The 15647-nt window shown below is 40.2% G+C and overlaps 1 protein-coding gene across 1 annotated transcript; it reads right to left on the bottom strand.

Moving 5' to 3' along the window:
* Positions 1-271: 271 nt before the first annotated feature.
* LOC145786670 (nucleolar protein 6-like) lies at positions 272-15071 on the bottom strand. Its single transcript, XM_082598382.1, has 21 exons — positions 14942-15071; positions 14299-14415; positions 13575-13754; positions 12872-13043; positions 12467-12598; positions 11930-12114; positions 11545-11665; positions 11130-11275; positions 9102-9214; positions 8671-8848; positions 8294-8419; positions 7844-7992; positions 7364-7473; positions 6895-7022; positions 6355-6478; positions 5698-5855; positions 4879-5042; positions 4381-4631; positions 3779-3993; positions 3337-3615; positions 272-496 (listed from the first exon to the last, which is right to left on the bottom strand). Exons 1-21 carry the CDS (start codon positions 14972-14974, stop codon positions 356-358), a joined length of 3222 nt encoding a protein of 1073 aa, XP_082454508.1. The 5' UTR covers positions 14975-15071; the 3' UTR covers positions 272-355.
* Positions 15072-15647: the final 576 nt, after the last annotated feature.

Here is a 15647-nt window from a genome sequence, read left to right as displayed (position 1 = left end):
TCTGGCTCCCTCATCGGCCTGCGAATGCGGCGCGGAGGAACAAACTGCTGACCATGTCGTTGGTTGGTTAATGGTTATTTAATATTTCAACTTGTGCAGGCCAATTTTTTCCTACAAAGTATAATTTAATAAAACTTTGATGCTTAGGAGCCCACCACGACTTAAGTTTGACATGAAGCCACAAAACAAGTTTAACTTTTAAAAAAGTTAACTCGATAGCAACAACTCATCAGGATTGTGTTCACAATAAGACACCACACAGATGGTAGGCACGACGCTTTTATTAATCCCGTTCCATGATTATTAGTAAGATCCACAACTGCCGGTATCAGCTTCATCAGGTATCAGCCGCTCACTACAATTTCCATTTGTCGCTCCTTAAATTAACCGATTCTACGAGTCCAAGTCCTAGTATCTGAAAGTCTTCGATGATGGCAGGGATGTTGGGAAGAGTCTTTCCGTCATGGTTCAATAACTTGCAAGATAATTCCATTATCTAAACAGCCAATCACATTGTTAATAATCAACATTGATAAACAAAGCGATTGATGAAATTGCTTTGAGCCCACGGTTACAAGTGGTCACATAAAAATCACCGAAAACAGAAAAATCATTTTTAGAGATAGAGGTTTGTAAAATAAATTTGTTTAAAAGGAATTATCTTTTTCGGTTATTTTTTTTTTGTGTTTCTGTAAACGACTGCCACGATACAATGTAACTTTCTTTGTCCAGGAGCTTATTCTTTTCAGGATCGCTATGGCGAGTATTAGTGCAGGCCCTTAAGGGCAAAAATGAGCATCTTTAGGCTAAACGTGTTACACGTAGGATTTTTGCATTTTTTTGTAGTTGATGAATCTAACTTCAATTTTAGTGGGTGCCGCAACTTTTTGGGCCACGTGATCACTCCCAAATCGGGGATTCCCCCCAAATCAATTTTGAGCTCTTTTCACGGCTTTTCTATGCAATTAGATACGTTATTTTTTTTTATTTGGACTGACTGCCACTACAAAATACACGAAATAAAAATCACCCAAAATTATGTTATTAATGACGTCATAACATTGATTTTTTGCTTTTTTTTTCGTATTGTAGTCGCGTGTTTGTTGTTGGTGTTACTTTTTTGTTTACAATAAGCTACCAATGCTAAAATTCCCTCTTCAAATATGACGTCAGCATTGCATCATGAATGACGTCATAATTTTGTTTTGTGATTTTTGTTTCAGATATTTTTCGTGCAGGTTAGTATAGTAGTTAGGCAATAACCAGGATTTTATACAGGTCGATTAGTGATAGGCCTATCATGAATGTAACTACCAAAAAAACTACTCATCATCGGCGTATGAGCAGATCTTTCCAGGCTAGATTAGAGGGCAGGAAATCATCAGTCACTCAACAGTCTCGTCGTCCAGGACCCTCAAACCATGCGCACCGTGTGGAGGCCGGTGGATTAGGCAGTGGTGGATGACATGGTCTGCGGTCTGTTCAGTGGCACCACACTCGCATTCTGGTGAAGGAGCCAGGCCCCACTTGTACATGTCCGAACAAAAACGGCCGACGCCAGTTCGCAGGCGGTTAAGCTTGACCCACGCAAGCCTAGCGAGGGACATCCCCGGTGGGCGGGGATCGGCGTCGGGTATAAAGTCACGGAGCGTGGAGGTGTGGTTTTGCCACTCCGTGTTCCACATGAAATGCCTCTACGAAATTGGAGTGTAGGGAGCTGACTTTGTTCAGCCCCCATCTTATAGAGATGCCTCAACGTGGTGTAGAGGTGAACCCAGGCTGAAAACTAGGCTCACTCCTAGCAACTCCTGGGGCTAATAGACACACGTAAAAGTCCCCAACGGAAATATCTTTTTGGCGGAAGAGGGCAGTGTCTGACGGGCAGGCATCCTGTAAGGCGGGCCTCAATGAACAGAGCACCCGGCAGCCGGTTGCAACCGGTTCCCCTGAATCTGCACGTTCCGATCTTATTGGACCTCAGTGGACATGGAGCTGGCCAAGAGTGTGTGCGTAGCCCTCGCGTAGTCACGACCTCCTTAAACAACCACACAAGCGAATGGCCTTTGTCTCAATTTGGAACAGGACCGAACAAAGCCCAATGGCGACGACGTTCCACATGTGGTTCGTCCAGTGTTCCGCTCTTAAACCAAATTCTTCTGTGTTCTTAAGTAGTTGTTGTGTGGCAGGCATTCGTGAGGCTGTTCACGTTTTTCTGAGAAAAGAAGTCCGACTTGGCTGAATACTTCTCTAACCAACAGTGGGTTTCCCAGCTGTGCTACCTGGCTGTTATCTTTAGTAAATTGAACAAAGGCAATCTTTTAATTCAAGGCAAGAATGTAACTGTGATCGACACCAAAGTAGCCGTAGCAGCATTTATCGCAAAGGTTAAATTGTGGAACAAGCGAGTTGGAAGAGGTAATGCTGTGTAATTTTCAGTTGTCATTTTGTGTGAGCGAGACAGTTTCTTAAATGTTTAGATTTGACCATATTTTTGCTGCGATACTATATGATTCTTTAGCATTTCTTTTAATATGTATTTTTTTCTTATAGGCTCAAAAAGAGCTGCATGACTAGCCGAAAACGTTCGCTTTTTGTTTTATAATGTTAAATGTAGTGTTATTGCTGAGTTATGTCTGCTTATAATGATAGTAGTTGATTGCTTTTTTCGGAATAAACTTACATTTGGTTCCTGAATTTCCAGTTGTCTAGTCTTAATAATGTAATTATGACGTCATAAAAGATGCAATCATGACGAAATTACTTTTGGGAATTGTGAAATGGTTCTAGTAACCGGTACTCCAACTAACACCAACAGCAAACGACCAAAATCGGTTAAAAAAAATCAAAAAAAAATAATTGATGACGTCATAATGACGTCATCGGTCAAATTATTTTGTGTTTGTTTTGTCTCACTTATTTGTGTGTGCTTTTTAAGTAAAAATATGCAAAAATCAAATACGTAATTGCACAAAAATGCCGTAAAAACAGCTGAAACGTGATTTCTGGGGAAATCCCCGATTTGGGGGTGATCACGTGACCCAAAAAATCGCGGCACCCACTAAAATCAAAGTTGGGTTGATCAACTGCAAAAATATGCAAAAAAACAACGTGTAACACGTTTAGCCTAAAGATTCCCCTAAGGGCCTGAACTATATACATAGGTGGTTTGGTTCAAAGTATAAGTTAAACCTCGAGCAGCCGATTTAATAAAAACTGGAATTATTGTATAGTGCAGCTTTCCAGATAAATTACGTGAACTACACTTGGTGTCGCAAAATCATTTAACGAAGCCTAGGGTTATCCTATACAATGTAATCGCTTGATATGTCGACTAACCTTAAAAGGGTTGGGGTCAAACACGTGGGGGCGCCATAAAACCCCCACAACTGACCCTTCAAATTGATTGTAGAAGAATAAAGCAAACTCGTTAAAGGCTTCTTTTAATTTGTTGATGTAAGATTGAACAGGGTCAAAATCAACCACTGGTAAAATCGAGGTCTCATCATAACTGACGTCATTTTCGTTGACGTGAATCGAGTGAACATCCCGGGGACACCATTGAGGTTTCAGGTGAATTACGACGTCATAATGAGAAAGGGAAGGCTTTAGTAGCGCCTGCAAATACAAAAGTATGTTATCATCCATTAGTTTGCATGATGCAAGATTCAGTCTGAGTCCAGATGGAAAACGCAGTGCAATGGAAAAATATGACACAAAGTTGCAGATTACATTAGAAAAACGTTACTAAGCATCAAATAAACAACATTGTCACACCAACCTTCAATTCAAGTTTTCTCTTTCCAGATTCTAATATTTGGGTCAAAGTCTTGACCGCCATTTGAGCAAGCCCCTTAATCCTTCGGCCCACCATCTTACTGGGACCTTCCTCGGTCCATACGGAACGCTTGCGTTCTTTTGACGTCATAATGCACATGTAAGGAAGCACGTCACGATGCTGGTTGAAGTATGACGTAATGGACGTGCGGCTTACGTCTGCAAACAAAATCTTTTCGTTAATTTCGAGTTGAAATCACACAAACTTGACTTTAAATCGAAGAAGCATAAAGCCACATGCACTGGCAGCGACGTTTCCAATCATTCCAGGGTTGAGCGAGATGAGCTAACGGCAAAATTAAAACTATTCGGATTCATCTAGTTAGTATATTCAGCTGTCGATTATGCAGTGTTTGGTGAGGCATAAGAAAAGATAGTTTTAGAAATACAAAATGTTAAAAGTGCTTAAATCAAAAACTCAATCATTTTATAACTTGCATTTGAAATGAAAAGAAAATTTATGAATCTCATTATTCTTATTCCTGATGTCGATTCGTTAATAAAAACCTTACAGCAGATAGATGAAAGGACAAGCGCCGGACTCACCACGCAGCGACTCGTGGATATCCACAATGAGTGGGGAAGATGCAAAGTCGAATGTGGCCAATAATTTCAAGAACCTCAAAAACCCTGTTTGACTTGACCCAGGAGGGGAGAATGGATGGGGGGAGGTGAACACATGGGCGCACATTAACTCGGTGGCCTCCCCGGACAAATGGCCGGACAGGAGATGCGAGGCCACCCACAACTTAGCGAGGCGACATGTGGATCCAAAGACTGGATATTTTTGTTGCAACCTGAATATATGAATCGTTACATTCAATTGGCACTACGACAACGTTGAATCGATGAAAAAATATTTCACTCGGTTGCAAGTAAAGCGTGGTACTGATACTCACAAGATCGTCGGTCAAGAGCACATGGCCGCGTCTTGGCACGACACTTAATGACAATTTCAAATATTGGCTTCCTTTCCTAACGTCAACAGCAACAAGGATCTCACGAAATGGAAATAATACGTCAAGAAAAGTTGTTTCATCCTACCCATGCAGAGATGATGCCAAGTAAGGAAGGTGGATTGATGATTTTGCAAGAGCAACCGACTCCGGAGTCTTCCTCGTCGTGATCTTGCCATCCTCGCTGCGATGTGTCTGAAGGATGGTGATCTCTCGATGGTAACCGACGGTGATCCGGAAGACAAAGCTGGACTTCACGAAAAACGAAAAAGTTAAAATCGAACTTGAAGAATTACTGTCTATGTTTTGAGGACAGAAAATCACAGTGAGCAATTGTGTTTGAATAAAATGTAATGAAATATATTTCTTCGTGATATGAAGGAGTTCGAATACTAACAGTTCGAATACAAACGTTTCGAGCACAGCAAGCTTCAACGTCACTCAACTGAGCCATTCATATCAACATCTTTCAACAACACAATGAATCGTCATATGATAAAACAGAGACCGACAGTGGCATCACAAACGATACTTCACTTTAAGTTTATGTCAATAGAGTGACACATTGTAAGCGGCAGATCAACAAACTTGAGCACTCAAAACCTTCACGCGACAGTCGCGACACCCAAGCCTAATGCGAGTGACTGGGTATTCCAGAAAAGCAATTAAATTTAATTTAGCAAGTAGTAAAATTATTGTTTTAATAACTAAAATTATCCAACGTGTCTAAGAATCTTAAAACGGTTGATTTTCTTCCTTCTTAATATTTGTCGCTGCAAGTTGCATACAATATACATTATCAAGATCATCATCAAGTAGTAAGCTGGTAACTCTGACCAGCAATAAACCAGGTTCCAATGTTTGCAAGCCTAGCAAGCAACAAAGTACACCTCAGAAAACCACCAACCTTGATGACGTAAAAGCAGTCGGTGGTCGGGTAGCAGACGACCCGATGATCATTCAATTTGAGCTCGTCGCAAATCGCGATGTGGAAGGCTGCTTTCAATCGACGGAGAGCTTGCAGGTCATCTGGCCACTTCCCGCTCCCCTCCATGTGGCAGATAACTGGAGGACATTGAAAGAAGTTTTATATTCTATAACCATTCATCTAGATAAAACGTAATTTCTTACGTTGCTTCAACCTCCGCAAACACATCCGCCAGAAACAGCTTCAATACATGCGACTTAAAGCTCTGCTGGTCACCTTGTTCATTCCCCATAATACGGCACACGATGAATAAATGTTTAAACATTCACCAGCATCTTATGTTGCATGTTTGCAACGTAGATGTTGGGGGAGCAAGTGGAGTTTGGGGAAGTGAGACGAATATTTTAGAAAAAGGTAACACAAAAACACTTTGCCAACTGACCTTTACAGCCCAATGTTGCAAATTTGCGAAAAGGTTTGTCGCCACACTTTCTGTTTTGGTTGGACTACACTTTTAAAAATAAAATTCTTAAAATTGAAGTTTTATTGCTGGGTGCTACGGGTGTAACGCACATTACAAACTGGCACCCTTTTGTTTTATTTATTAGGAAATCGCATGCAGTAGGTTAGAGGTACCTTCAATAGGAGCTACGTAAGTCGGACACGGTTGATCGGGCACGGGTATCTGAGCGTCTTGGCGATGCAAAGGAAAGACTGGAAGAAGATCGCTGACATTTGAGCGGGAGATGGAAGGAAACACCTGGACAGAGCGGGAATTGTTGGATTATTTCTGCATTTTCACATCAAAACAACGACATTGGCCAAGAAACAAGTGTAAGTTACAAAAACACAAAATACACCACAGTAGGCCCACGGAACGCTCAGCATTTTCGTTAGGAAAATTTAAATGCGGTGTAGGAAACACTGGATCGAAGAAAATAAAACCTACAAGTAGATTTTGCGGATATATTTCAACAAACATGTGGATATATTTCAACAAACATGTGGATATATTTCAACAGAGGCTGTCAGCCTCACTTTCATCAGGCAGCAGCAACAGCCAGAAGGATGGCGTTACTTTTCGTGCATTGGTTTTCAACCTTAGTAGGCTTTCGACGTTGGACAAACACTCTTCGCCAACGTTCCAGCGCATAACAAGTTTCAAACGTTGTTCACCTCAGAATGTCTTAGAACAGGAGAAACCCCTTGGATGTTTGTCATGGAAAGAGGGAGAGAAGACAGGTTGCGAAGATCTTGGAAGAGCTCGTTGCTCGCTTTGGTGGCGTCCTGGTGAACTTCATCACCTGCAAAGTTGTTTGAAACTTATCAACTTTGAAAAATAGCTAAGAAGCAAAAATATTTCTTTGTTTAAAAGAAAGTTTACACTAAATTTCTTTTAAAAACTCTCAAAAAATATATTTGACTTAAAATGCGAATGTTCCCACAGCTTTCTGATAAACAAGAGTAACATCCGCACGCCTATGTAAGAGAGAGGAAATTGTGCGTGGGAAAAAAGCGTACACCCGCAAGAAAAATGTCTGCGCTTAACGTTTCCACAATCAAATTATAGTCAATGAAGGTAAAACTGTAATATCGGTGAGTCACTACATCATTTCATGTCAAAGTAGCATAAAGGTTGACCTACCAGTACCAGGATAACCTGCTGATGCACCACCGGGGAGAGATCGCGATGGGAGAGCTAGAAGGGGATCGAGAGTTGTCATTGATACAACTGAGCGAGGGATGCTGCAGTGTCTGAAGCCAAACAAAGGGAGGAATTATAATACAAGTCGTAGTTTCACATCGATTGAAGGGACCACTGCCGTTCACTTCATTGATATTAATTCTTGAAGGTTTAAACAATCGTGAACTGAAATACTGTAGTTCTGATGGGAAGAGGATCACAAACAGGAAGGAGCCGTAGTAACGCTAATTCAACATTTTCTAATGCTGACAAACAAAAGAAGGACAACGCTAACATCTTGTAGGAAACAGTGATATTTTGAATCAACATTTCGCATGAACGCAGAATTTTTTGTTATGTTTCATTTCGTTCAGTTTCTAAGCAAATGTATTGATTTTTAACAGTAGTAGATTTGTAACACCCGTATGTGTCCGCACTCACCTATCCAGCAGATGCTTGCAGATCTTCTCAACGATGCTCCTCTGTTCAGCCATGCTCTCGCAATCCCACACAACCGCCTCACATATGGAGCCATCTTTGAACCTGCGCAATTCCGATGCTTTCCCCCAGAAGTTACGGAAGGTTTTGGCCTGCATGCGAACAGAGGTACATCAAAAGGTGTAGAACAAAGAGAAGACTTTTTTGGCACAAAGAAAGTTTTTTACATTCTTGAAACCTTATTTTTGGCAGCTACACGCCTCGTAGAGGTTTCTTCCAGTGACACAAAAAAACGAACTCCATGGGGGTTAAGAAACGCTGAATAATGAAAGTGATGGTGCCAGACCAGAGCTTAGTTCACCTTAAACCGACCGAGTCATCAGATAGATAAGGTGGTAATCACCTCACCACTGCAACTCACCAGGTCTTACAAAATGCTGCATTCACGCTTACCTGGGGGGTGTCAGCAGAGGGGCCTTTATGGAGCACGTCATTGGCATAATCGTTGTTTAGCTTCAGCCCAAAGCTGATAGGGCCATCGATGTCCTTCCATGACGGTGGGGGGCTTGATATGGGCCACTGGTAACAAGAACTTCATAAAATAATTTTCTGCAAGCACATTATTGGGTGGGATTGTTGAAATCTCTTATAGTCATGCTTCATAAAATGTTTAAGAAAGCAGCCAATCGGTAGCCGCTGCAACAATATTCGACTCGTGGAGAGAGCTAAATTTTTCCAGCTTACTCCAACTTCAACAAATTTAGTTTTTATGCAACCAGACCGCGTTTTAACATTAAAAAAGACACTTCGTTAAACGCTTTTATTTTTACCATGTTATATCGGTGTGGTTTGACGCCCAGCAATGATATCCTATTTCCCAGCCCTCTTTTTAATACTGAGGCCACATGGGGTAGAGCTGCTGTGATGCAATTGCCAGCGTGGTCATCAAGACGGGCTTGCACCTCTGTCCTTCCGCAGGCCTTCTTTAGTAGAGTTGGTTTAGAAATGCTGCAAAATGAAAGCCGACGTCAAGATGCGAATATAAATTATGATTTATCGTAGATCTTTGTTCAATCACAACAGGACAGATTTCTTAAGCCAATACAAGTAACATTAAGCCTGACATACAGTATACAAAAATAAAACTTGTCAAAAGGTAGGTATAGAAGTGTCGACCATTGGCAAGGTAGTTAGAAGATTCTACGCGGCGATACACGATACATCTCCTGTAAGAGGTCGGTGGTAATGTTGGGTTACTCACTGAAGAATACGATCAAAGTTTTGAGTAAACGACACAGACTCCATGAACACAGCGTCAAAGCCAACGGAAGTATTGTCTAAGCTTGCCAGGGATATCTCAGCTTCATGCCTTACCTGCAACAGAAGATGTTACATGCTAGAGTAGGGGTATGGGCATTTTTATGCTGCCTTATTACAATCATATAAAAGGCCATCTTCGAAGCAAGATGGAGAGAGAGAGATAAAGGACCGTCGAAACTCAATGAACCTTAGCAGCCACGTTCTTTCAGTTCACTTGTAAAGTATTTAATTGTTTGTGAAAGGTCCGAAATAGTACCCATGAACAAACTTTTTTAAATTCTGAAATCAGTTCGCCATGCTGAAGCACGAAAATTTACGATACTTTGCACACATTGCAAGAATCGGCTCATTTGAAAATATATGGTACTTTAAGTTTCTGGGCAGCCGATTGTAGCATCGAATAGACAGCGATAGACACGTGTTTCGCCCATGAGGCTGGGCTCATCAGTATCGCACCGTATTCTTGCCACTTCGGTAATCGACCGCCGCTTTAAGGTGCGTCTACACGACGACTGTTTTCTTGCTTAAGCTATCCAAACTTCTTGTTTCTTTAAGTTAATTGCAGTTTGTGCCGCTTACTTTTAAGAAAATGGGCGAGTAAGCGAGCCGTCGAGAAAAAATACGCTCCAGAGCGAAAAACTGGGCGCTTAAGTGAGTTCTCTTGCTTAGAAATGTTTTTCCCGCCAAAATCTCAGGTCTCCTCTCAGCTCAGTATCCAGACAGGGCAGGGCGGTATCGTTAAAGGATTTCGTTAAGTTTTGATCCCAACCCGTTCTTATTAATGTTGCGGGCTGAACTGGCGGTGACCGTACTCGAAATAGCCCATAAATAACACAATATTTTCCAATTTCAAATCCAAAACAGGATCTCAGCAGAAAACCATTGCCATTGTACACTGGGTAATAAAAATAGCGGAGGAATGATCTTGCTGGTTGTTACCAGTCACCCACGCTGACACGAAATTCTGTTTCCAACATTTCAACCTCACTGAGGTGTCTGAATGCTTCAATAAGCAGTAAATTGCGGGTTTGCATCCTTCGCTTTTTGCAGCATTTTTTACACAACTTCTGGGAAGCCATGACTGAAAGACTGCAACAACTTCAAATGGTTAAAGAACAGTCAGTTGCTTGGTCTACTCTGCTGTACTTTAGCGCGAACTTTTTAAAACGTGACGTCATTGGGGATTAGATACTCACGTGACCGCGATTCAAGCGAGCAAAATCTTCGTCGAGGTTGCCAGTGTAGACGAAACGAGCTTAATCACTAGCTTTTAAAGCAAGAATTTCTAAGCAAGAACACTTTCTCATGTAGACGCACCTTTACCAGTCAGTTTAACTCTTCTCTTTGTGGAAAGAAAAGAGCCAACAAAACCAGCAGGTGCCAGGGGTAGGACCAGTAGGACATGTGAAGAAGGGGTGTTCTTCCCGGCCATCAGCACAAGGCTGATCACTCGCTAGTACAGCGAGCAGCAGTAACGCTTCGCTAACCATAACGGTGTAGCTTCCACGCTAGCCATTAAGACCTCCAATAAACGATAAGTTTCTGGGCAACCGATTGTAGCATCGAATAGACAGCGATAGACACGTGTTTCGCCCACGAGGCTGGGCTCATCAGTATCGCACCGTATTTATTGGAGGTCTTAATGGCTAGCGTGGAAGCTACACCGTTATGGTTAGCGAAGCGTTACTGCTGCTCGCTGTACTAGCGAGTGATCAGCCTTGTGCTGATGGCCGGGAAGAACACCCCTTCTTCTCATATACGGTACTGTTGATTGAAATGGTCCAAGACAAACACACAAAAGGATGACGAAAAACAAACTACTTTGACAATATCTGAAACGCATGCCAGCATTACAAATACAAACGAAAGACAAAACAAAATAGATGGAGTTCACAGTTGGTGAAGAATTCAAGAATATCTGATGAAGATGAGGTCAGGTGCGAAGCAAACAGGTTTGAAGTTCACGTACTTGATCATACAAATGCGCGGACATGTTAGCGCACAGGTTCAAACGTCCAGACGGGCTAAGAAAGACAACTTCAAAGTGTTTGTGGAAATCGTCCGCCTGGTGAGACTTCTCAAAGGTACAGCCCTCCGTCTTCCAATCGGTTGTTGCTGGGAAGTAAAAAGTTTAGAATGGTTACTCCTCCACAGCTTATCGCCGAGTTGATGCATGATGCAACTTGGAAATATAGAACATAGTACTAGTAGGATTAAGATAATTTCTGGGAATTTTACAGACAAAACGGTTGAAAGTGCGTTTAATTGCGAATGAAAACACAAGTTAACGACCCATACCAATTGAAGCATATGATTGTATTGACACAAATAATGTACCGCACTACTTAGACACAGGTCATCCGCTTTGATCAGTCATCACTCACCCAAGTTACTAAAGACATTCCTTACAACTTGGTAGCTGCTCATGGCGCGAGTTACCTTGCCAGACTTGAGAAGCTTTGCCACAAACATTGTCATGATGAAGCCACTGAAGCAACCAAACCCCTGCAAAATTATGGACACAACTTGAGTGTATTCTCACATCAAAAAAAAAAAAAACTATATACAGAAATAAAGGAGCATCGATAGTGCAGCAGGTTTAAAATACCTTCAAAGTAAAGTTGGCCAAAAGACGTTGCATCAAACAACTGATGTGGTTTGGGGGTCTTTATTCTGATAAACTATCAGCTTTGGCGAACAATCGCAGAGAAAATTGACCGACAATATAGTATTGTTGGACACATACAAACTACATTGGCATTATTCTACCTGATCTAATTCCCGCTGTTTTAGCCAGGTCTTCAGCAACCTAACCGCATCGTTGAAAGCAGTGTGGCCGCCCAGTGTTTGAAGAATATAATCGTGATGGGATTTCATCTCAAGATCAAGAAGAAACATCATGTTATGATGAGGAGTTGGAAGAAGTGAGTCTTCGGAGTCAGAGTTGGACTTGGCTTCAAAATACAAAATATTTTAGTTATTTTAAATCTTTTCAAGCTGAAAAAACAACCACAAAGAAAAAACAGAGTTTAATTTTTCCCTCCAGTTGTATCAATGTCTAAATACAAATAAATGCAACAAAAATATGTAAAAAAAAAAGGCTAACGAGAACACTATTTACAAATACAAACATGTTTCGCATACTTCATTACTACATTAATGACAGTCCTTTTTATCTGGAAAAGGCATAAAGTTGACAAGCCATGAATTAAATCATTGGAACGTACACAACCAAAGTATTTGGCTGAGTGCGCTTCACTAGAATCGTAACTTGTCACTTGTCAGTATGTTAACAATCTATCATACCGTGTTTAGTGTCGCTGTTGAGCCACTCGTGTCGCACGTTGTTTGTTGTGCACAAGAAGCGGTTGAATTTGAAAATGTCATCGACAGGGCAGGCATGGATGCGTACTGTGAATGATGAGCTTCCTGACACATCTGGAAGGTAGAAAGGCAATTCGTCAAGTGTACTAGACTGCACTGCCAGAAAAGGCTTCAAAATCAAAGTTCTGTAGACCTGTACGTTGTTGAACGTCCAGCTAATGACGTTGATCCTGTGGTATTCGCTGTCCTCCTACTACCATGGACTTCTTAACAAGTCCATGCTAGTAGTAGTACCATCACCACATTCAATGCATTTTGTGTATCTTAACTAATGTTAGAGTGCATGCTATGATACTAAAACAAATAAAAAATAATGTAAATCTGTACCTGAAGGGGTGATGTGGATGACGGGTTTCATTAAATCTTCAAGAAAGAAAGCGAATTTAACTTGACACGACAAATCACTTGTGGTCACATGATGGGCGACATGGGCGAGATACATGGCACGTTTACGAAAGTACTGGTGATTCAAAAACTCTCGCTTTCTTGAAAAACATTCCTAAAACAATATATATACTTATTTGTCTTAAAATTGTTTGAACTTTCTAACTTTTCTAGTAAGCATGACACATTGCACTGCACAAACTGTAGGTTCTACTCAATATTGTTATGGACATGGTCAATTTTATCAATCAAAAAGCATACATTATTTTTGCTTTAAAAATTAGGACACATAAACAAAACCTAGACAACAATCACGATTGATGTCATATATGACGTCAAGCATGTAGCAGAAAGGAGTGACATCACAAATCACAATGTGCAAAACATGCAACCCACACGACACACGTTTTGGTGAGAAAAGGGTCCGATACTTCATAAACAGAGCTAGTGCATTCATGGATCAAATAAACTATAAGGTTGTGATTAAAATAGTAGAAGTTGCACTTTATAAGAGAGTAAAGCAATAATACTGATGTAAGGTTCCAACCATTGGTTACAATGTCAATAACATGATGATGGGAATGTGAGCTTTGTGGTCGTTTCAAATACGTTTGTGACCGGTTGACCGCAGTGTAGCAAGCCATACCTTTGGCATCACAAGCAAGAGGTCCACGTTTAAGTTTTGCTTTAACGCCATGTCCAGCTCATAGCTACCGATTGATTTTATGTCAGACGGTGGCAAATATTGCACATGGACATTGACACTAGGTGGTGTCATAGTGATGGGACAACAAACGGACGGATCCAGCCAATTGGCATCATGCAACTGAAAAGCAAAACATTATTGAAATTCATCTTGCTACAAAATATATTTCAACTACTGTATAACATTGTTGGACACCACCGGATTAAAACTGGACTACTACTACTGTGAAAGAATGGGCCTTCATCTTTTACAGGAGTTGGCTGTAAAGTAACATCAATGAAAATTCTACATATCTGGAAATTCTAAGCTAGTTCGTTTAAGTCCTTTGAAAGTCATAATTAGAATGACTATATATTTTATTTCATACTTTTCACACAGAAAGCAAAATTATTGAGGTTTCTTTCAATGGGGAAAGATGTTTGTTGATTTGTTATTACCAATTAACTAGACTCTTTTACTGAATTACCGGGTAACACCTTTGAAACGAGTGATTGGGATGGGAATCACTGGACTACAGTATGCATAAATCTTGATGTAAAATTTCTATTCTACCACAAACAAAAGTTAATTGCTAATGCTTGATATAAGTTAATTAGTAAGTCACAAAGCAACAATTTAACTTAACACACAAAAAACAATTGCATCATGCAAAGTGCAAACCTACCAGCAAGTTTTCAGTCACAGGAATTTGTAAGATTTTTTCACGTAAAGTATCACAAAACTTGTTTACTTTTGAGAAATGCTTTTCTCGTAAGGAAATCTCTTTTAATGTTTCCGTGATCTGCAAGTAAATGCAATCAGTTTAGTGCAAAACTAATAATAAAATAGATAATCTTTAAATTGAAACCTTTAATTGAAGCTGAACACTGTTCACAGCATCCTCAGTACATTTAAAGCTGGTCACTATTTTCAGTGAAAGTCTAAGTGAACAGCTTACCAAAAACATCATAGCCTTTTACAAGATTAATAGCAAACATGTTGAAAAGTCTTGAATTTCACTGTTATGTATTATTTTTTGTTACTTTGGTTAGATATTTAGGTGACAGCTGACTTTGGTGACCTTTTGCTCTTTCACTGCCATACTTGTTGTGCAATTATTTGTGTATATATATATTGTGTTTTTGTTTACTCCCCAGCAGAAGAAAATAAACTGAAGATTGTCTTTTTTATGTATTTGAAATTCTAGGGACATAAATCAGACCGTCTTTTAAAACAGCTGGGTTAGTTACTTCTATCTGAGTAGGCTAAACAACATCAACAATCAAATTAATAAATTTCTTTCCAAAACTGAAGTCAATTTCACTTACCTGAAGTCGAATCAAATTTGAGTGAAACAGCATATCAGTTTCACGCAAATCTCGACATTCCTCGTTTGTTGGAGGTTTGTATAAATCACTTCGAGATATTTTTGGCGGTTTAGCACCACTGTCTTCAATATCTTCCACTTCTTCCATTTTCATTGGTCAATAAACAGTAAAACACCTCAAAAACCAACTATTTTTCTGTTTCAAATGTAAAAATTGTTTTATGCTCTATATCAGGGGTCACCAAACTACGGCCTGCCACATTTTTATATGCGGCCCACGAAAGGTATCAACGTACAAGTACAACCAAAAATACTTTTTTTAAGGAGCTAAGGAGCATGAAGGCAAAAAATACTTTCCGGGAAGCATATTTTCGCTTTCAATACGATTCCACCGATCGACCAATCAGATTGAAGTTCTAGGTGTGGGTCGCTTAAAGTTATTCCAATGCGATGTCCAGCCACACTGTCCAAGTGGTTGATTAAAACGTCTGTTTTCCAATTTCGAAATTGTCCGTGAGCATAGGGTTGCTTATTTTAAGTTTGTAAATGTCATGTAAACACTAGTGTTTGTTTCACCGTTATTGTGTTTCACAAGCAGTGTTCCTTTTATGCAAGTTTTTGTTGGCAAAATAGGTCGATGTGCCAACTCAATTTATACGATAATAAATTGGCAAAATATTATATATAAATTTAACGACTTTTTCTGG

Source organism: Aplidium turbinatum, chromosome 17 (genome assembly GCF_918807975.1).
Source record: "Aplidium turbinatum chromosome 17, kaAplTurb1.1, whole genome shotgun sequence".
Taxonomy (NCBI): Eukaryota; Metazoa; Chordata; class Ascidiacea; order Aplousobranchia; family Polyclinidae; genus Aplidium; species Aplidium turbinatum.
This window is presented reverse-complemented; position numbering and strand designations above follow the sequence as displayed.